This window comes from Plecotus auritus (assembly GCF_963455305.1).
Source record: "Plecotus auritus genome assembly, chromosome: 3".
NCBI classification, from domain to species: domain Eukaryota; kingdom Metazoa; phylum Chordata; class Mammalia; order Chiroptera; family Vespertilionidae; genus Plecotus; species Plecotus auritus.
This window is the reverse complement of record NC_137772.1, coordinates 120,996,268-121,017,444: the sequence shown is the minus strand read 5'-3', so window position 1 is coordinate 121,017,444 and position 21,177 is coordinate 120,996,268. Positions and strand designations below refer to the sequence as shown.

The 21,177-nt window shown below is 39.1% G+C and overlaps 1 protein-coding gene across 11 annotated transcripts in view; it reads left to right on the top strand.

Moving 5' to 3' along the window:
* FRY (FRY microtubule binding protein) overlaps positions 1 to 21,177 on the top strand; it is a gene marked incomplete at its 5' end in the record, with an annotated part of 677,381 nt that overhangs the window by 404,708 nt on the left and 251,496 nt on the right. For all 11 annotated transcript variants that reach the window (XR_013960263.1, XM_080662182.1, XM_080662181.1 and 8 more), the window contains 7 exons: positions 9,289 to 9,547; positions 10,868 to 11,050; positions 13,322 to 13,408; positions 16,600 to 16,859; positions 17,280 to 17,469; positions 18,073 to 18,197; positions 20,524 to 20,581. Coding sequence is in view for 10 of the 11 variants with exons in the window: in XM_080662182.1 (XP_080518308.1) it covers positions 9,289 to 9,547; positions 10,868 to 11,050; positions 13,322 to 13,408; positions 16,600 to 16,859; positions 17,280 to 17,469; positions 18,073 to 18,197; positions 20,524 to 20,581 (1,162 nt within the window). The remainder of the gene's footprint in view (positions 1 to 9,288; positions 9,548 to 10,867; positions 11,051 to 13,321; positions 13,409 to 16,599; positions 16,860 to 17,279; positions 17,470 to 18,072; positions 18,198 to 20,523; positions 20,582 to 21,177) is intronic.

Here is a 21,177-nt window from a genome sequence, read left to right as displayed (position 1 = left end):
GGAGCTGCCCTTTGAAGGAAAGATGGAATTCAGAAAGGCAAAGGGGTTGATGTGAGCCATCACAGCTGTGGGGCTGGGATGTGAGTAGATGAGTCTGACTGAGAAAAAGTTCATTCTAGGTCTGATTTCAATCTGAAGCCCACAGAAAACTCCCCCGGGGAGTGGCGGGGGCAAGAAGGTGGGTAACAGGGATCCTCAGCTAATTTTAGTACTTTAGAAAGCTGTCCCAAATCATCTATTTATCATCCTCCCCATCCCACACAAGAACCACAGTCCAACTAGAACCTTAAGTTAATTTGCTTTGAGTGAGATTGTATCGTTTTTGTTAAGTAAGCTTATCTTTCTCATGTTGATCTCAGGTTCTCATTGACAATTATGCCTATCAATTCAGAAATCAAAAGTGACTAATGATCTAAATGCCATTTAGAAGGCAACATCATAAGAACCACAGGGTGCATGGAGGAAAGGGAAGGGGAGAACAAAAGTTCTCCTTGATTTGAAAAAAAAAAGAAAGAAAACAAAAAGGTGTTTAGAAACTCAATGATAAAAAGAAATAGAAATAAGACATGAGAGGTCGATTTTCAGCTCATCTTTACTATTAGCTGACACACTCAGACTGATGTAGTTTTAAACAGAAGAATAACATGATAACAAATTGCATTTTAGGCAGGTTAATCTGATAACAGTGGAATAAAGAGTAACAAATATTAGTGCATACTGAATAAAAGTTGCATTATGTATGAATAATCTTGTTCACCCACATTCTCTAGCCTAGGAGAGCACGCTTCCATCAATACCCAAACAAAATACCCAAGCTCTCATCCCACATGACTGCAGGTCACCCAGTGCCCTCCCCTGGCTTCTGGGTATCTCCATGGAGTACCGTGTCTTCTGGCCATTGTGGCCATTGTGCTCCTACTCTGGACAGCCAGCTTGATTTCCTCTGTTGACCACTTCCTGCTATCAATCAATGACTTCTGTAGCCTACTGTTCTTCCCCATTGCTCTTCATTCCAAGTGTGACACAACCACTCCTTTCCTACACCCAGTCACCACTAGCACAAGGATGATGCTGGTTTGTGGGGTTTACTGAAGATTCATTCCTTTGAAAATCACCATTTCGGGCCTTGGTACCTCTGACCAAAGCCTACTACCACTCTAGCTGGCTTTGTCACCAGACAAAGTAACTTGTACTTTTCTATAATCAGTGACCTCCAGGCCTTGGTTCCTTCTTCTCTCTTCCACTCCATGTTTAGGACATGTTTTAAGAAGAATATAAAACCAAAAAATTACAGCCCATCCAACATACAGTTGACCCTTGAACACCATGAGTTTGAACTGCATGGGTCCACTTCTACATGAATTTTTTTCAATAAATACATACAGTACTGTAAATGTATTTTATATTCCTTATGATTTCCTTTTTTTCTAGCATTCACCCCTGTGTTCTTTTATTAAAAAAAATTATCTTTATTGTTGGAAGTATTACAGATGTCCCCTTTTTCCCTCCATAGACTTCCTCTGCCCTACTCCCCCCGCCCAATCAGGCCTTCACTGCACTATTGTCTGTCCATGGGTTATGCATCTTATTATTTTCTTAATGTTTTCTTTTTACTAGTTTATTTTATTGTAAGAATACAGTAAATAATACATATAACATAAAAAGAAAAATTACAGCCTAGGCTTTTGCTGAGGCCTAGCAACTGGAATGTGCCTTGAGCATAATCCCAGGAAGCAGGGCAGGGTGGGGAAGAGAGGGAAAAACCCTGAATAAAAAAAGGGGCTTTAGGTCCCAGGTGAGAAGATCTGAGGAGGAAAAAAAGACTTCATAAATGTGGTGATTGGGCCCGGCCGGTGTTGCTCAGTGGTTGAGCATTGACCTATGAACCAGGAGGTCACAGTTTGATTCCCAGTCAGGGCACATGCCTGGGTTGCTGGCTCAGTCCCCAATAGGGGGCGTGCAGGAGACAGCCAATCAATGATTCTCTCTCATCGATGTTTTTCTCTCTCCCTTCTCTGAAACCAATAAAAATATTTTTAAATGCAGAATCTCAGGCCTCACTCTAGCCAGGCTAAATTGGAATCTGCATTTTAAAAACAAAACAAAAAACATGGTGATTGGGAGGTGGAGAGAACTGAAGAAGAAAGAGACTAAAATACTCTGGAGGATCATCCATACTAATAGTGAGTCTCCTATAGTGATGGTAGACTTTGAATGAAGAGAAAGGTGCCCAAATTACCCAGAAATATAAAGGGCAGACTGTCTGTTTGCCAAGGACAAAAGTGGAGAAGGTGGTGTGATGCAAAGGAAGAGCTGCTGAATGAAAAGGCTGGATGTGACCGTGGTGACAAATTTAGGAAAGAAACCCCTCTCCGTGGCCTGTGAACCACCAGAGAGTGAGAGGTCACCATCTGAGAGATTTTGAGACAGTACCAGACAATGAGAGTAAAACAGAATCATTTGGAAATCCTGTATGTGCATGCCTGCTTAGCCATGTGATCTAGACAACTTTTACTAGCCATGTGATCTAGACAACTTTTAACCCCTCAGTCTATCAGTTTTCTTTTGGTAAAATTGGAATAATACTGCCTATCTTTTCCCCGGGAAATCATGTGGCTTGTTGTGAGGGCTAAATGATATAAGATATATGCACTTTGGTTAGTTCAGGGGAAAATGTGGCAGGAGGGAGAAGACAGTTATCAGTTAAATTGGAATAGAAGGAAAATTCGCTCATGTCAATGAAGTTCTGATTGGTGGTGATGACATACACTAAAGCCTTTGAAATACTAAATTTTTTAAATGTCATGCAGTGTTCTGGTAAAGTCTTTAATACTATTTTGCTGTAAATCTATGTGGGACACTCTTACCTCTGGAATCACCTTGGTAGCCTGTTCAGTGGTGCCTGAATCTTTGGACCATGGAGCTAGGCATGTCAGGAGGGAACTCTGTTGGTTATGGTTAAAATGTCAGTGCTATTTATAGTGCATCTTGTTTGATATTATGTACGTTCTCACAAAACCCAAAGCAATGGGTACTGTTCTTATGAGAGGAAAGAACAAATAAATACTCTTGAGAGTTCACATCTTAGGACAAAATTTTAAAAATGACTGGACTTACATGGGAAGCCAGTGAAGAGGCCTTTTTCATAAGCTTCAAAAGAAGCCAGAGACTTTTCTCCTCAGGGGAAAGCTGTGAGAAAATGGGCCCCTTCAGATCTCCTTGAGAGGGTAGGAGGACAAAAGTGAAGAAATTCAGTAGTAATAAATGTGGTTTTCAAGTCATCAATCATTTTATTCCCTATAGTTCAATCACATTTGGGTTAAATTGACTCTTGAGACAATATATGGTCTTGTCAGAGAGGTGTGAGACCTTTCATTTCAGACTCTTCACAGTCACATTCATGGTACAATTTCACTGGAGAAAAACTTGGATTTCTTCATAATTAGCAAAATAAGACCAATATTCCTGTCCCGCCCAGCTCAGTTCCCTGGATAAGAAGTTTCACAGTGTGCCCCACACAACTGCTCCTAGGTCCCCTTCCCAGCATTTTAGGTAATGGCTAACCTCAGACTTCTATGAGTATGTTTGGCATGACAGTGGTGTATGGAATGAAATAGGCAAACCCCTTTCTCCATGCTACAAAATTCCTGATATTATATGTATTGTTCAGCCCACTTGTAATGGCTGAGTGGGAGGAATCTGTCCACTTAGACTCCATGGAAGCTACTCAGGCCTTCCTGACATTGTGATGGGATTCCTGGGGAGCACTTCCTTCCTGCTGTCAGCAGACTCTGCCCTTCTCAGCCACGTGGGTCCCCTAAGAATTCTTTACATGGTGGAGGGCTACTTCTCTCCATGGCAGTCACCATCTTTCTCACTCTCCACACCCCCCCTCCCCCACCCCCGGATGTCTCCTGCTCTGTACCTTGACCATAAAAAGAACATTTTCCTTCAACAGTCTCCAGGTTGCTGTCCTACGTCACTTCCTGCAGCATTTTATAACACTAAGAGTTTGCTCCTCTTTAAGAATTTGTCATACGATTGTGGTAATGCATATGAATTGCGTAACATAGTGCCTACAACACAGTTAAGCACTCAGCAAATGTTAGTTATTTTTAGGTATCCTTACGTTTGAAGAACATATTATGCCATGATGTACAATGCACGTTTGTATACATGTTAGGAAAATTGATACATGGCCACGTATCAATTCCTATTTTCAGACAAGGAGATTAAGTAGCAGAAGAGTCAAGTCCATTGCTCAGATTTACAGAATTTTCCTGAAGCCAAATGGAATTAACAAATGCCAATGGTTTTATGTAAGCTGACAGGTAAACACATTTTATGCAGTGTTTCCTTATAATTCGTGGAAATTTATATACACGTGTCAGTGATCTATGGTTTCTGAACAATATTTATCATTTATCATTTATTATCTGCTTTCCAGTATATGACTGTCTAGACTAAAGGAAGGCAGCTCATTGGTTTGAGTAGCTAAGTGAGAACTCTGGTCTCAGTTGCATATATATCCTCAATAAAGCACTTAATCTTCTTTCTTTATTTTAATCAAGATGCAGTCCAAAGTGCTGTAAATGGTGGGAGTTTATTCTTTAATGAAAAAAAAATTTCCAACACTTCTGGTAAATGATCCCAAGGTTAACAGTCTACCTGTCAGCAGGTCCCTTCTCTTGGAATCCCTTGTCTCCTCGGCTTCACTCTAATGCCACTTTCTCTGCTGCCCTTGTTGACATCATGGGGTGCTGGTCCCTCACCTCTTTCTAATGATCTTTTGTTTATCCTGCAACCATTCAGAGGAGGCCATTTCTCCTAATGGCTCTTTTCTTCTAGATATGACTTGTGAATTTGAAATTACTTTTAATTCATGCGCCTCTGTACAACAAAATTATTCCAAGTTGCTATGCTGATTCCATTAAAACACGAGGCTCACCTCTACGAAAATGTTTTCCATGAAAAGTCCTTTAGGGAGCGGGGAGTGAAGGGTGCCATCACCAGCTCTAGGTTACTGCCAAGTGTTTATCATGGCCCAGCCTGAGCAGAATGTTGCTGCATGTTGAATCTAGACGACTGGTCAGAGCCATGCATGGCAGCTGCCAGGAAAAGACAGCTGCAATGATGTTGGCAATAGTGGCTTCTGATGTTCTGTGTTTATGGCTGTCATTGTGGAATCCTTTCAAGCCTCCTTAATGGTTTTCTTTGTGTATAACCATTTATCTGCGATTCCGTTTTAGGCTTTGTCCCCCAGCTGGTTGGATTTCTGCATGAGCTGCCTTTTCTTCAAGTCTCTCTGTTCTTGAAATCACTGACACCAAATTCTCTCCTAAGACAAATTTTTACTATAATTGTAGATTATTTGGAAGTCAAGGACTTGTCCTTTTTTTCTGTTTGAGTTTATCTGTGTGATGACCTAGCAGTGGTCTGGGGAACTGTCCTCTCCTCTGCCCTACTCCTAGCTCACTAGACAAGGAGATGTGAGAGCACCTGCCAGTCTGGAGGCCAGCACCGCACTGCTTTCCTACACATCCTGAACAGTCAGAATGGCTGGACACATTTCTCATTTAATTCTAAGTCTTCTCTTCCTTGTTAGTTAGCTGGTTGTTGTTTTCCTGTTTCCTGCTTTACAATAGTAAGTTTTATGTTTGTCACAAGATGATCTGTGATTTTCTGGTTAAATTCTAATAAAAGTGAAAGTGAGAAAAATCTGGGTGGAAGAAATAGCAACTATAACTGATTGGCAACTGTCTATTCATATTCTTCAAGGAACAAACACAGGGACCCATGCTGCCCTTCTCCCAGCTTTGTCCTCTTCTCCCTTGCCTGCTGCAACCCAGACTTGTCTTGATGCATTCTTTTCACTCAGTCTCAGTTCCATGACAGTCTGGACCTTTTTCTTCTTCAAAACTCCACTTTTATCTTCTATTGGGTTTTCTGTTTCCAAAGCTCCTCCTCCCCAGCCCCTACCTCAGTCCTGGCTCTTTATACTCCAGTGATATTTTTGAGCATTTATACTGGTCAAATGTGAATGCCATCATTTTAAGAAGAGTGCTCTCCCCCTCCCCCAAATATGAAGAACTGTACAACCTTGGGGCTCTCACGATCCTTAAAATGATCCTGCATTGTGGTTTTAAAGATAAAACAGATGCTAGATTGCAAATTATGAATGAGAGCAAAATTAAATGAAAAGTAGAATTAATCTCATTTGGAAAGCTGAGAGCATTGGCCCTTACTTAAAAGTTTCATCTAAATAGACTGTGACATGGCCTTTAGTTTGACTCTAAAGACAGATGCTGGCCTGGCCTCATGACTATATTGGTTTGCTCAGGTTGCCATAATAAAGTACCACAAACCAGCTGCCTTAAACACAGAAATCTGTTGTCTCACTGTTCTGGAGGCTAGAAGTCCAACATCAAAGAGCCAGCAGGGTTGGTTCCTTCCAAGGTCTGGGAGAAAGAATCTGGTTCAGGCCTCTCTCCTGGCTTCTGGCATTTTCTGGCCACCTTTGGTATTCCTTGGAAAAGAAGCATCACCCCAGTCTCTGCCTCCATCTTCACAGGATGGTCTCCCTGTGTACATATCTGTCTCCAAATTTCCCCTTTTTATGAGATCACCATAGATCAGGGCTCACCTTGCTCCAGCATGACCCTAGTTCCAAATAATGTCCCATTCTGAGGTCCTGGTGGTTTAAATTTCAGCCATGAATTTGGGGAAAACACAATTCAATCCATAACAGTGGCCATTATCATTAGTTAACATTTACTGAGTGCCTGTTGTTCCTGTCTTAAAAAGGTGGCTTGTCACCTGCAGAAGCTTATTCTCTATTCAGGACCATAGGCAGGTAAAATGCAGTAAACACGATTAATAACAGTAAGATGGGGAAATCAAGCATTTTTCATAAGCTAGTGTTTTCACACTCTGGGCTGCAAAGATGGCTTAAAGCTGCTTGTACAGTAAAGGAATATTTCTTCCCAAATGGGTGGACTTCAAGGGGGAGGGGGACTCCCTTTACTCCAGCCTTAACCAGAGCAGCTCAGATTTTATGTATTATATATTAGAGTTCTACATAAAAGAATTAATAGAGGTGCTGCTTGAGATACAAAGTTTGTAAATTCCTGTCTCAGACAGTTCTTAATTGGAAGTCGGACTTTAAAAGGGGTCTCAGTTTTCTTTCAGCAGCTGTGATATCCTTAAAAACTGTGGACTTAATTGGGTCTTGCTCAAAGAATTGCCTTCCATCTTCCTTCTCCACATCTTTGTGGAACTTGTTTTGGGAACAGGAAATAGATCTTCCCTGACTTTGTACATATCTGCTTACTTATGAGCTTTTGCTGGATATTTGGACCTGGTTAAATTTGGACGAGTTAGTGTTTTTAGGCAATAAGAAAAGTATTTATCAAGTTTTTGAAATACTATTTATTCAAAAATATATAACTGTATCACACTTGTTTTAGGAGAAAACTTTAGATTAAAGTTTAGAAGGCCTGGATCAGAACCCTGGATTTTAAGAAAGTCCCTTAATCTCTCTGGGTCACAATTTTTCCTTCTATTGCTTGGGGATAATATCTACCCTTTTTGTGGGAGGCCCCCATTGATTGGCCACCTTATTCTCTGACACTGAACATTTCCAGGCTCCTGAGGCCTGGAATTTCAATCTCCTAAACATCTTTGTCCTTTATCTCTCCCTTCTTTGTTACTTCTCTGCCTCAGGTTACTTGTTGCCTAACTCACTGCAATGCCCTCCTGACTGGCCTTTTTCCTCAGTCTTGTTGCTTCTTGAAGGCATCCTCCATATTTCTGTCTATTTATTTTCTCAGATGTGAATTAATCTTATTACTTCTATAATTTACAGAATGCATTCATTTTCTTCTAATGATAACAGCCAACATTTATTGAGTGCTTACCTCGTGCTATCTGTGGTGCTAAACACTGTACACAGACCCTCTCAATGAACCTCACAGCATGGTTATGAAATGCAGGGACAGTTATTATCTCCACTTTCCAAATGAGGTTCTGAGGCTAGGTGGGATTAGGTAAGTAGCATGAGGTCACATGACTAATGAGTTATAGAAGCAAGATACTGGTTTAGGCACTGATTCCAGAGCATGCACACTTAAACCCTTTTCTGCTGTACTGCTTTCCGGGGTGGTCCACAGACCTTTCCTGAGTTGTCCTTGCTCCTTCTCTAGCATTGTTCTACACAACACCCTACCCAATAGACACAGTCACACTGAACTTCATACCCTAAAGCTGAATGCAATGGGTAGAGTGCCTGGAAAATATTTTTTATTGAATAAATGAATGAAAGAATTCATAAAGCATATGTTAACTATAATGCCCCATACCAATGTTGAGATTTAATATAGATTAAACCAGAAATACACTGATATTCTTCAGTTGACTAGCCCAGCCTTGGCACTACCAACATTTGGGGCCAGGTTATTCTTTGTCATAGGGCAGTGGTCAGCAAACTCATTAGTCAACAGAGACAAATATCAACAGTACAACGATTGAAATTTCTTTTGAGAGCCAAATTTTTTAAAATTAAACTTCTTCTAATACCACTTCTTCAAAATACACTCACCCAGGTCATGGTATTTTGTGCAAGAGCCACACTCAAGAGGCCAAAGAGCCGCATGTGGCTCGCGAGCCACGGTTTGCCGACCACTGTCATAGGGAATTGTCCTGTGCACTATAGGAGGTTTATCAGCATCCCTGTCTTCTACCTGTTAGAGAGATGCCAGCAGTACTCTCCAACATGTGATCACCACAGTGTCTCCTCTGACAACCAAACATCCCTTTGGACACCAAACTAATTAAGGACACCTGGACTAACTTTTAATTGCTCATTTTCACTGAGTCCCTTACTTTCTCTAGTACTCGGGTTTCTCATCTTTAAAATTGGTAGGATTTGATAATAATTTATTCTTCTAGTCAGTAATGTATCAAAAAATCTCCATATACAGCTAAATGTCATGTGGTATCTTATATTGCATTATGAAACAGAAAAAAGACATTGGTGGAAAACTGGTAAAATATGAATAAATCCTGTAGTGTAGTTAGTAGCATTGTACCAATGTTAATTTCTTAGCTTTGATAAGAGTACCATGGTTATATAAGATGTTAATGTTAGGGTTGTTGAGTGAAGAATATGATAAATATTAGGAGAGGGTGACCATTTTTTAGACATAAGTAAAGCAGAGACCTATAGATATTCCTTCATAGATCTAGAAGAAAAGCTAATGAAGTATTTTCTGTCTTTTATTCATTGCACAGGCTTTCCATTCACATGGATGATGAACTGCGCCATATTGCACAAAATTCTCTTCAGGGTTTGCTGGTTGACTTCCCAGACTGGAGGGAAGATGTCCTGTTTGGCTTCACCACCTTCCTGCTCCGTGAAGTAAATGACATGCATCACAGCCTCCTGGACTCCTCCCTGAAGTTACTACTCCAGCTGCTCACCCAGTGGAAACTGGTCATACAAACTCAAGGAAAAATCTATGAGCAAGCCAACAAAATCAGAAATTCAGAGGTGATGTTCACATTCTTCCCATTGGTTCCCATGGATGTAAATAAGTTGGAGCCCAGAGAACCTTGGAGTTCTTACTCTTGGCTACCTCGGAACTTTCTCCCAAATGGTGGCCCTTACTTTTTCCAACTGCCTAAATTGTGACTAAGAAACTTAGGGGGTGATTTGTTAGATTTGTTAGATATCATGTTAGATTTGTTAACATTAACAAGGCTATTTAGGGAGTTGAATTTTTTTTCAGAGAATTATGATTATAAATGTATTTATAAGAGCAATGACAATAGGCCAGGGAGATAGAGCTGAATTTTGGATATGGATATAGATATGGATATGGATGTGGATATAAAAGTTTGCTGCCCTCCAGGTTTTTTCATAGTGGCAGCATATTGGTTGTGTTATCCATATCTACAGAGAAGAAAAGTGCAGTCTTGTAGTTTCTTTATTCTTTCATGCCTCAGTCCTAAATGGTAAAACTTCATGATAACACTTTGAAGAGCTCATCGAGTTGTCAGAGGAGAACCAGGGCAGTGGTGGCATGGCATTGGCAAAGAGCAGACGGAGAAAGGAGTCTAGCTGGAGAAGAGCATACCTGAGCATCTGAGGAACGTGAGCATTCAGGGAGGTATAATTGTATTTAGCGATCAGCTGAAATCCTAGATTGGCTGACTTCAGTGATGAGGTCCAGGTCATTCTCCTTCTTTGTGTTCTATACATGCCAAAAGATGATAGATTTAAAAAAAAAAAAAAAAAAAAAAAGGATTACATATGCTCGTAAAAGGAAAACTGAAACGAAGGCAGACTCTGCCCTGTTGTCTGGCTGGCATTTTAGATTCATTTGGTTGTGGTTTGGGAACATTCAGAATCCATCTCATAAACACCCAAAACCTAGATTAGAATCTAATACAAAAACAAGTCTAATTAGAAAGTGAATCTTTGAAAATGCAATTTAATAGTGTCTAAAAAGTTTATTGAGAACTTATGTAAAAAGCAAATTAGGCCACTTTGATTGAATATCTAGAGTAATATATGGTATGGATGTAAGCACTTTTGTTTTTATTAATTTTAATAGCCTTTGAAAAGTTATTTCTTCTCATAGATAACAGATAGCTGATGGTATCCCAAAGTAACAATGGATCTAAAAACAAAAAGGGACCTATGATATTTCATGAATAATAATGAATTTATAGACATTTCTGGACCTAAGCCATTATAATCTATTTTAGTATCACGAGGTTAAATGTGCCCAAAGATGTATATATAAGATTAGTTTCTTCTTCCCCTGTTATTTTTCTGATATAGAATGTTGTTCTTATTGTATGACAGTTTATTGCAAATGGCTCCAGCCACCGAATGCAGTCAGAACGAGGTCCCCACTGCAGTGTCCTCCATGCTGTGGAAGGCTTTGCTCTGGTTTTACTCTGCAGTTTTCAGGTGGCCACACGCAAACTGTCCGTTTTAATACTCAAGGAAATCCGAGCTTTATTTCTTGTCCTGGGTCAGCCTGAGGTATGGATTATTCTTCTGAAGTTCCCTATTTATTCCTTTCAAGAGTTTTGATGTTTAGATTAAAAATTGTAAATGATGCATTACTATTTTATGTTCTGTCATGTTACATATGATGTCAACAAATAAACTTTGCTTCGTGGTGGGTTTTTAATTATGAACTAGCACTATTAATCTAGGAGAGATAAGTCATATATTCTTAGAGCAATAGAAAAGCCTGTTTATTATTCTCCAGGAGATAGTGCTTATAAAAAAAGTGAAGAATTGCCGAAGCCGGTTTGGCTCAGTGGATAGAGCGTCGGCCTGCGGACTGAAGGGTCCCAGGTTCGATTCCGGTCAAGGGCATGTGCCTTGGTTGCGGGCACATCCCCAGTGGGAGGTGTGCAGGAGGCAGCTGATCGATGTTTTTCTCTCATCGATGTTTCTGGCTCTCTATCCTTCTCCCTTCCTCTCTGTAAAATATCAATAAAATATATTTTTTAAAAAAAAGTGAAGAATTAAGATTAAGTTATAGATCATTTGTCTTCATAATGTTCAGCATACATCAAAGTAAGCAGACATTATTACACTTATAATAGAGAATGAACTTAAGAAAATAATGCATACCATTTAAAATAATTAAGTTACTAAACAGTCTGGCTAACAGAAAGTCATTTAATCTTTACAACAGTGGAAAAGATGGCATTATAAGAAAACATGTCCCTTGGGATGGGAGAAATAAGCCCATGATTAAGCGCTATAACTTCAGCTAACATCCCGCCCTCAGTCAAGGACACCCTTGTTCAGGTGTTCAGGCTCATGGCCTGATGGCACAGGTGGCCAAACCCCAGACATGAGTCAATTAAAGAAAGTCCAGCTTTTTATGCCACTACTTCTTTAGAAAAAATGGTACTTTCCTTTTTCTTGTTTTAAATCATGGGTCTTGACTTGTTTTCCTCAAAATGGTCATTGTCTTTCCAAATATTGTTAAATCCATCACTGTCCTGGTTATTCACATTTTTTCAGGTAGCTATCTGAAATATTTTAGGATCATGCCTCTGGAATCAGGTAAATAGATCTCTGAGACATGCTATACTTTGGTAAACCTCCAGTAAGTCTCTAATTATGAGAATACTGATAACAATTTCTATGTAACTATCAGTTACTACCTAAGTGCTCTACACATATATTATCTTATTTAACTCTCACAATAACCTAAGAATGAGTATTGTTATTACCCCCAATGTACAAAGACTGAGGTTTATGGAGGTTAAAAGTCTTTATCAATAGCTAGGACATGACAGAGCCACAATTCAAAGCCAAATACAGATGCCTCTAAAGCCCCATGTTCATACTGGTAACTGCTATTCCAGCAGACTGTATGGGATGTTTCTCACACAGTATGTTGTTTTCTTACACCAGCCATGACTCTTTGGAAAGCATTCTCATTCTCATTTTGAAATCATTCTCATACGTGAACAAGGATATTCCAAAGCTTTCCTATAGGCTTCTAAGTAAACAATTTTATATATCTGAGCTTCTCCATAATAAAGAGTGGCTAACATACACATATATGTATATATGTACATTCATTTAGAAGAAGGGATTGAGAAGTACAAATTAGCAGTTACAAAATAGTCATGGGGATGTAAAGTACAGTATAGGGAATGTAGTCAATTATATTGTAATAACTATGTATGGTGCCAGGTGGGTACTTGAAATGTCAGGGAGATGTGGTACTTTTTTCTTATGCCCATTCCAATTTGCTTCTTTTACCAAATAGCTATACATCACATAGCTACCAAAGAGAGTATGTGGTTAGTCTCCAGTGCACTTTCTTTAGGACTAAATTCAGTCACTGTCAACAATTTATCAGTTATTTTAGCAGATCAGTGACTTCAGTAAGTAGCATTTTAGAGATCAGGCAAAGCATATTTTTGTGGGGTTTCCAGTCCTTAAAATTAATGACAACACCAATGCTTCAGTGAATAATGTCTGGTACAGTATTTAAATTCTTGTGCACATGTATGAATTTTTGAAATTCAGGTGCATGTCTTTTCAGTGCAATGTGAAATGGGAGTTGTAATTATCTTCCACTAACACTTAAAAGACTCAACTCAGAAACATAGGGAGTTTTATCCACTGCCATTCACCATCTTGACACTCGGTTTTCTGTGAGAAAACCCTTATCTCTGTCTTGCACACTGTTCTGCTTTCATGTTCTAGACAAAGGGAGTAGGCTGGATGGGAAGGATCCATTTTTCCCATGAGAGTAACCACCTTTCCTTTGTATAGGATGACGACAGGCCTATGATTGATGTCATGGATCAGCTAAGTTCTTCGATTCTTGAAAGTTTTATTCATGTAGCAGTTTCGGACTCAGTAAGTACATATTTGACTATTATTGCTAATCATTTTAAGTATAAGATCTGGACATGTCTGACAAAAGAGAGACAAATAAAAATGATATGGAAGAATTCAGGGGGCCCTGACCAGTTTGGCTCAGTGGATAGAGCATCGGCCTGCAGACTGAAAGGTCCCAGGTTCGATTCCAGTCAAGGGCATGTACCTTGGTTGCAGGCACATCCCCAGTAGGGGGTGTGCAGGAGGCAGCTGATTGATGTTTCTCTCTCATTGATGTTTCTAACTCTCTATCCCTCTCCCTTCCTCTCTCTGTAAAAAATCAATAAAATATATTTAAAAAAAGAATTCAGGCGTTTTATGTCAGGTTAATAAACTGATGCAAAAGTACTTAGGAAGCTCGGGCCAGTGTAGGTCAGTGATTAGAGGATCAGCCTGTGCACTGAAGGGTAGCAGGTGTGCTTCCTAGTCAATGGCACATGCCTGGGTTACAGGTTTGATCCCAAGCCCAGTCTGGGTGTGTGTGGGAGGCAACTGATCGATGATGTGTCTCTCTTATATCAATGTTTCTCTCTCTCTCCCCCTCCCTCCCTTCCACTCTCTAAAAATCAGTGGAGGAAATATCCTCAGGTGAGAATTAACAAAACAAGAAAAAAGTACTTAGGAAAACAAGGCGGAATTTTCAAATACTGGCTTAGGAGACAATCAGATAATCTATACCAGTGGTTGGCAAACTGCAGCTCGCGAGCCACATGAGGCTTATTGGCCCCTTGAGTGTGGCTCTTCCACAAAATACCACAGCCTAGGCGAGTCTATTCTGAAGAAGTGGCGTTAGAAGAAGTTTAAGTTTAAAAAATTTGGCTCTCAAAAGAAATTTCAATCGTTGTACTGTTGATATTTGGCTCTGTTGACTAATGAGTTTGCCGACCACTGATCTATACTAATAAAAGGGTAATATACAAATTGGTCAGGACGCCCTCACAGTAACAACTGAACAGCAGGCTGCATGGGGCAACCAGGCCAGCATGAGGTGGGGGGGCAGTTGGGGGTGACCAGGCCAGCAGGGGTGGGGTAGTTGGGGGTGACCAGGCCAGCAGACAGAGACAGTTAGGGATGATCAGGCCAGCAGGGGGAGCAGTTAGGGGTTGTAAGGCAGGCAGGCAGGTGAGTAGTTAGGAGCCAGCGGTCCTGGATTGTGAGAGGGATGTCTGACTGCCAGTTTAGGCCTGGTCCCAGGGATCGGGGCTTAACCAGCAGTCGGACATCCCCCAAGGGGTCCCGGATTGGAGAGGGTGCAGGCTGGGCTGAGAGGATCCCCCCCTTCATGAATTTTGTGCCCCAGGCCTCTAGTTTCAAATGAAATTTGAGCCTTAGGTATATAAATAATATTTTGAAAACTACAATTTCAAGAAGAATTGCTCAGGCTTTTTTAAGAAAACTAATTCACATAATTTATTGTACTTAACACTATATGTACCTTATATTTAAGGGTGCTTTACAGTTTATAAGGTGCTTTCACATTTATTATCATTTTGACCCTGATAGGTATCAAAACTCAAAAACATTAAGGGACACAGGGCCATAGTCACACAGAAGGAAGTGATAAGGCCTGGTCTTGACCCTAATTGGACTCTGACTCTAGTACAGCTTTATCTGTCTCACAAACATATTCTCCCTTATAAAGTGCATATTAGCAGCTTCAGTTTTCATGAATAAGTAGAAAAGAGATTGAAATGGATTTCAATTGTCTGTTTTTTAAAAAATTAGTACAGTGTAGTCATGGAACCTGGACTAATTTCATCTCCAAAGCTGAAGAGAGCAGGACACATCCTGAATGCATGCAGAATCCACACTGTCAATGTCCCTCACATATTCTTGTCAAATAACTATAAATGAATACAAACATAATTGAAAAATAGCTATGAGTGACTAGAAAACCTAACAATACTTGTGAGCTTTATGTGGCTTTTTCCAACTGAAATTCAATACAGATCTATATCTTTTAGTAGTCTTGTTCTTGCTATGGTTGTGATAATAACGATAATACTAAAACTGTTAGCCATGCAGTGCACATCTACTGCGTCTTTTAGAAATCCAAATTGTTTGAACATGGAATGGAGGAGTCAAGTTTTATTATTTTATACACAGATCTTATTTCCATGCAGGTTATATTTTGCTCATGTGATTTTGTTCTGTGTTTATCAGAGTCAAAACCTTGAGCCAGGGTAATTAGGACAGCAACTCTGCACTTAGGAAGATGCACAGGAGGGGAGATGGGGCAAGCGGTACCTGCTCTGTGCCAGGTGTTCTTACCTCCCATTCACATAAAGGTGGAGTGAGAGCAGCATTGTAATCCCCAAGTCATAAATGAAACACTTTGGGATATCCGGGGGTTTTCTGGTCACAGGCTTTGGGCAGAATCTGGGCTGGAATCTCTTCTGTCTGGTGCATTAACCATCGAGGCCACTAGTGGGGTGCTCTGACCTACAGGAACTCCTCGACCCAACAAAGAAAATGGATTGCATTAAATGCCTAACAAAGATGAAGGCAATTTTCTCTCCTGGTACTACAGCTACATTATTTGAAACTTGGTCTTCTGTAAATTTTGATTTCTGGGCTTAAAAGAAAATGAATAAGAACTTATGTGATTCGATATCTTTCAAAAGGTTCTAGAATGTATGTTTGGCTTGATAACATAGGACAAGAATATATAGGTATCTTATCTTAAAAATCATCAATAAAATGCCTTTTATAAAAGGAATTAAACTCAGCCGTCTCCCTAAGTAATTATCATTGCTATATATATATATATATATATATATATATATATATATATCCTTATTATAGGTATTAAATGCACATTTATGAATCTCAGAGATTAATAACTTTTCAGAATTTTAAAATGGCAAATCTTTGGTCTAGTTTGAATTAACTAATGTCATGTCTTTGTTCAACAAATATTCAGTGAGCAAGATCTGCTTACCAATGCACAGTGTTATATGACATTAAAACTATACGAAGTACAACCCCTGTCCTTAACCTCTGTACTTCGGTTGCTTGTCATCTAGCCTAGGAACAAGTCCTATATGGTAGGGGTAGGAGAACGTTTTAGAGTCACTGCATGGCCGGTTACAGAGGTGGTCAGGAAAAGCTATGAGGAAGATGTGGTGTTTACAGTATGGTGTTGATTCCTTGCCCTCTTGCACCTGCAGGCCACCTTACCACTGACCCACAGTGTGGATCTTCAGTGGTTGGTGGAGTGGAATGCGGTCCTGGTCAACAGCCATTATGATGTGAAGAGCCCATCCCACGTCTGGATATTTGCTCAGTCTGTCAAAGATCCCTGGGTCCTCTGCCTGTTCAGTTTCCTGCGACAGGAGAACTTGCCCAAGCATTGTCCCACGGCCCTCAGCTATGCCTGGCCATATGCCTTCACTCGGCTCCAGTCGGTCATGCCTCTGGTGGACCCCAAGTAAGGGGTCTATGTGCTTTCCTCTGTTTTGCTCGTCACCATTTTCCCTCTTACATTTTCATTTCATATAAGAGATTAAGATATTATAATCTTCTCTAGATTCTGAACTTCCTAATATAGAATTCTTAACATTGAATAAAAATCTGGTTCAAAGTTCTCATCTAGAGCTAGTTTTTTTTGTTATTGTTGTTGTTGTTGCTTTTCATAATAATCAATATGAATGTCTAAGTACAGAATCTCAGACCTTACTGGTGAAAATGTTATGAAAGTTTATACAACTTTCTATCCAGTAGTGACCTTCCCTGTCCAGACAATCCTTGACAGATAGCTCTTCAACTCTCTTTGAGTACTTTGTAGGATCATTATTCAATAAATGATATTTAAAATCCTGACCTAGTGCTCACTTCTCCATATTTCTAGCAGCCCAATTAATGCCAAGAAAACCAGCACTGCTGGCAGTGGAGACAACTATGTGACCTTGTGGAGAAACTACCTCATTCTTTGCTTTGGAGTTGCAAAACCCAGTATCATGAGCCCGGGACACTTAAGAGCTTCGACTCCAGAAATAATGGCGACCACACCTGATGGTACAGTGAGCTACGATAACAAGGTGACATGACATGCTTCAGAAGAATTATTCTGTAAGGGTTTTTTTTAGCTTGTTTGTCTAGAGTTCACAGTATAAATTGTACTGTGCCTGCCATCTGGAGTATTCAGAATCAGATTTTCACCCTGAACATTTCTAAATTCCACTGAGTGTTTATGTGCATAATTTATAATTTCTGCCTGACAAATGGACAGCAGAAGATAAAGAGAGGTGAGCAAACTTTCTTAAAACATTGGGACTTGTATTTTTATTGCCCTAAGGTTTGATTCGTGTCCTACACACTGCATGTCTGTCACTCCACACCAAGTCTTTACCTTTAAACCATGCCTTGATTAAATTATCTTGTTAATGATAAGTTTTGTAGATTTAATTTGTTTTTTTAAGAAGACTATTATAATTTAAAAGTTCTTTAATTTGTGTCTCAGATGAAAAATGCATTCATTGTGCTATATCAAATGTATGGGTTGTTTTATTTTTCCTGAAATGATGGCAGTGCCTTGGGAAGTCGTTCAGACTTTGAAACTGTTATAATGGAATCACCGTTTGACTAAAGGAAGCATCTGTTCCCATGTGACCTCTTTTTCTCTTTTAATTAACTTGTTTCAGGCCATGGGCACCCCATTGGTGGGAGTTCTGTTAAAGCAGTTGGTGCCTTTGATGAGACTAGAGGGCATTGAGATCACAGAGTCCTTAGTTTTAGGATTTGGAAGAACAAATTCCCTTGTTTTCAGGTACATTAGTCTTAATAAGTTGTTGTAAATTCATACATGCTGCTGCTGTCATAGTTCCTGTTTTTAACACAAGTCTGAGTTTGCTATGGGCAAGTATCTGCAGTTTCTGGCATGACGCTCTTTCCTGTGTCCTGGCTGATGTGCATGAAACAACCCTTGTTTGCAGCTGCCTCATGTTTCACTTTTTGTCATTGCAACTTTGACTTTACCACTCAGATTTTATCTCACTTTCAAGCTTTGTTTTAGATAACTGTAAAAACAATTTCCCTGTCAATGTCCAGTTAACCAGACTGTCCAGAGGCTTTAAGGTCACAATAAGGAGTGTCTGCCAATAATGCAACACTCTCAAAGGTTAAGCATTGGTACAACTCTCTTAGGGATGACCTGTTACTCTAGTGGACATTTCTGTAAGGTGCTTTATCTGCCTTTATGGAATCATCATAACTCACTTTCTAGATTTCTTAGTCATTTCACAGCTTTAATTAAATAACCATTCCATGTGAGGCAGTGTTAAGCCTTTGAAAGAGTCATAATAAAATGTTATATTCGGGCTGCCTCTGATGACTTTAGCTAAGCAGGAAAGTTTATGAGGACAAATTAAATTGTATAGGTTTCACACAGATACAAAAGGGAACACTTCAAGCTTCTGAAAGACCCTATTTGAAAAATGAAGATTAATGAGACATCTTAGAGGCAACTGAAAAAGATCAGTTACATTATTCATGTAGAGTCAGATTTTATCCTTATAAAAAGTAATTGTGAGTGTAATATAATGAACAACAAAAACTGATGAATAAAAAAAATCTAGAGACAGAGAATCATCAAAAAGACCGTCAAACTTAAGAGGGAAGGCATGAGAGGGTTTGGGTGGAGGGGTAAGAGATCAACCAAATGACATGTATGCATGCATGTAAGCATAACCAATGGACACAGACACTAGTGGGGTGAAGGCATGTGCTGGAGGTGGGGGTGGCCAGGGAGAGGTCAATAGGGGAAAAAGGAGACATATGTAATACTTTAAACAATAAAGAATTTTTTTGAGAAGAATTTAAAAAGTAATTGTGAGTTCTGTCTACTTGGATGCCACTTAAAGTTTTACTACTTATTTATTAAAACTAAAAAAGCATCATGTAAAATACTATAAGAAGATAATAAGAACAATTCCTGAAATTTCTGAACATTTTTCCCAAAGAACCTGAGGCTTTCTTTTGCATATCTCATCTTCTTAGTGTTCCTCAGGGGAAGTAACTTATGCAACTTACTAACCATGTAGATCTGGGCCTCCGTTCCCTCCCCTGTAAAATTTTTATAATCAGTAAAAATAAAGTGTGGCTCTCTAATAAAAAAAAATTGGTATAATTATAGGATCTGTCTCAGATTTATTAAGAGAGTTAATATAAAAATGCACATAGTAAATATTTGGTTAATGTCTGCTCTTAGGTGGAAGAGACCATTAATATTATTTCCATGTCTTTGGTGAAAAAAATTCTAGCATCTATATTGGAAAATTCAGGAATGAAATGGAGGCTTTCTATGTCTTGGTACAGAATCCAATAGAGTTTACCTTCCTGTCCCTGGATTTCCCTGGAGGGCAATTTCTATTAGCACAAAATATTCTACCAGAAAATACAAGGTTTTTAGATATGGAGCAGGTTATAAACAAAATACCCACCAACAGGCTAGATAATGGGGACAGGTGAAGTATGTACATGTAATATGAGATATATATTAACATGATCAAACTTCTATTTTTACTACATAAGAGGTAAGGTTTTTATGAGAACCTCACTACTATAGTACTTGCCATATTTATATTTGTCTTATAGTTTAAATAAAGGAATTTATCTCTGAAATTACAAAAAAACTTCATGTCAGAATCAACTATCAGTCATTCCCCTGAGCACAGATCCCAAAGGCAGTGCTATAGTATTGCACCTTCTCTTATGCTCTAATTAGACTGAAAATTTCTATGCAGAGACTCAGTTACACTTATCTTCAGGTCCACAGCCTGCAGTAAAGTGCTTTAAATTTAGGAAGTACTTGCAAAATATTGTTTAATTGTTCAGACATTAAATCAAAACCAAGTCAATACATGTATTGAGCCAAAATGATATACACAGCACTGGGATTAATACCAATAATACAAAGTATAGGCCAGTACCTAATTACAGTTCACCATGTGACTGGGAAATGGGAAGGCCAGGGGAGATTTTGATGTCAGAAGCAAAGTGGAAAAACCAAATGATTTAGGATTGGATGGATATGTTTGGTGACAAATTTGGTGTCAATAATAATATATTTAAAATGCTGACTTTTTCCTCTGTAGAGAATTGGTAGAAGAACTTCACCCATTAATGAAAGAAGCTCTGGAACGAAGACCCGAGGTAAGATTTTGAAATTAAATCATTAAGATACTTGATGTATTTGGACAGTGGTATGAATTTAAATCATACCAAATGGTTTCCCCAGCATGCTTTTAATATTGAATCTTAACATTTTAGCTTTTGTTATTTTCATTTCTTCAATATTTGAATACTTACTATAATATGGCTCCTACTTTAAAAGATTTTATGTCCTATGTTTATGAAAGCAAAACAACCTAAGGAGTCATTTGTATGTTAAGATATCACATTTATTTGAAGAAGGTTTGAGTTGATTGAATTTTGGTTTTTAGTTTGTTTGCTTGTTTTTTTACAGGGAGTTGAATGGTCACAAATATTATTTGTTTTGTCTGGCATATGAAGCATTTTCCCCAACATTATCTTCCCCAAAGTGAACTCTAAAAAGGACAAACTTATAATGTAGCAGGATAAAAAATAAAATATAAAAGAAGACTAAAATGAGCTTCCCATATAGTAGTAAGAATCAAGCAAGAAGTAACAAAAATTGAGCAGTTTGAGTAAGAACATGTGAGCTCCGTGGTCAGATTGGCAGGAGTATTAGTGTCCACTCTTCTTTTCTACTTGACTTAAGATGCTCC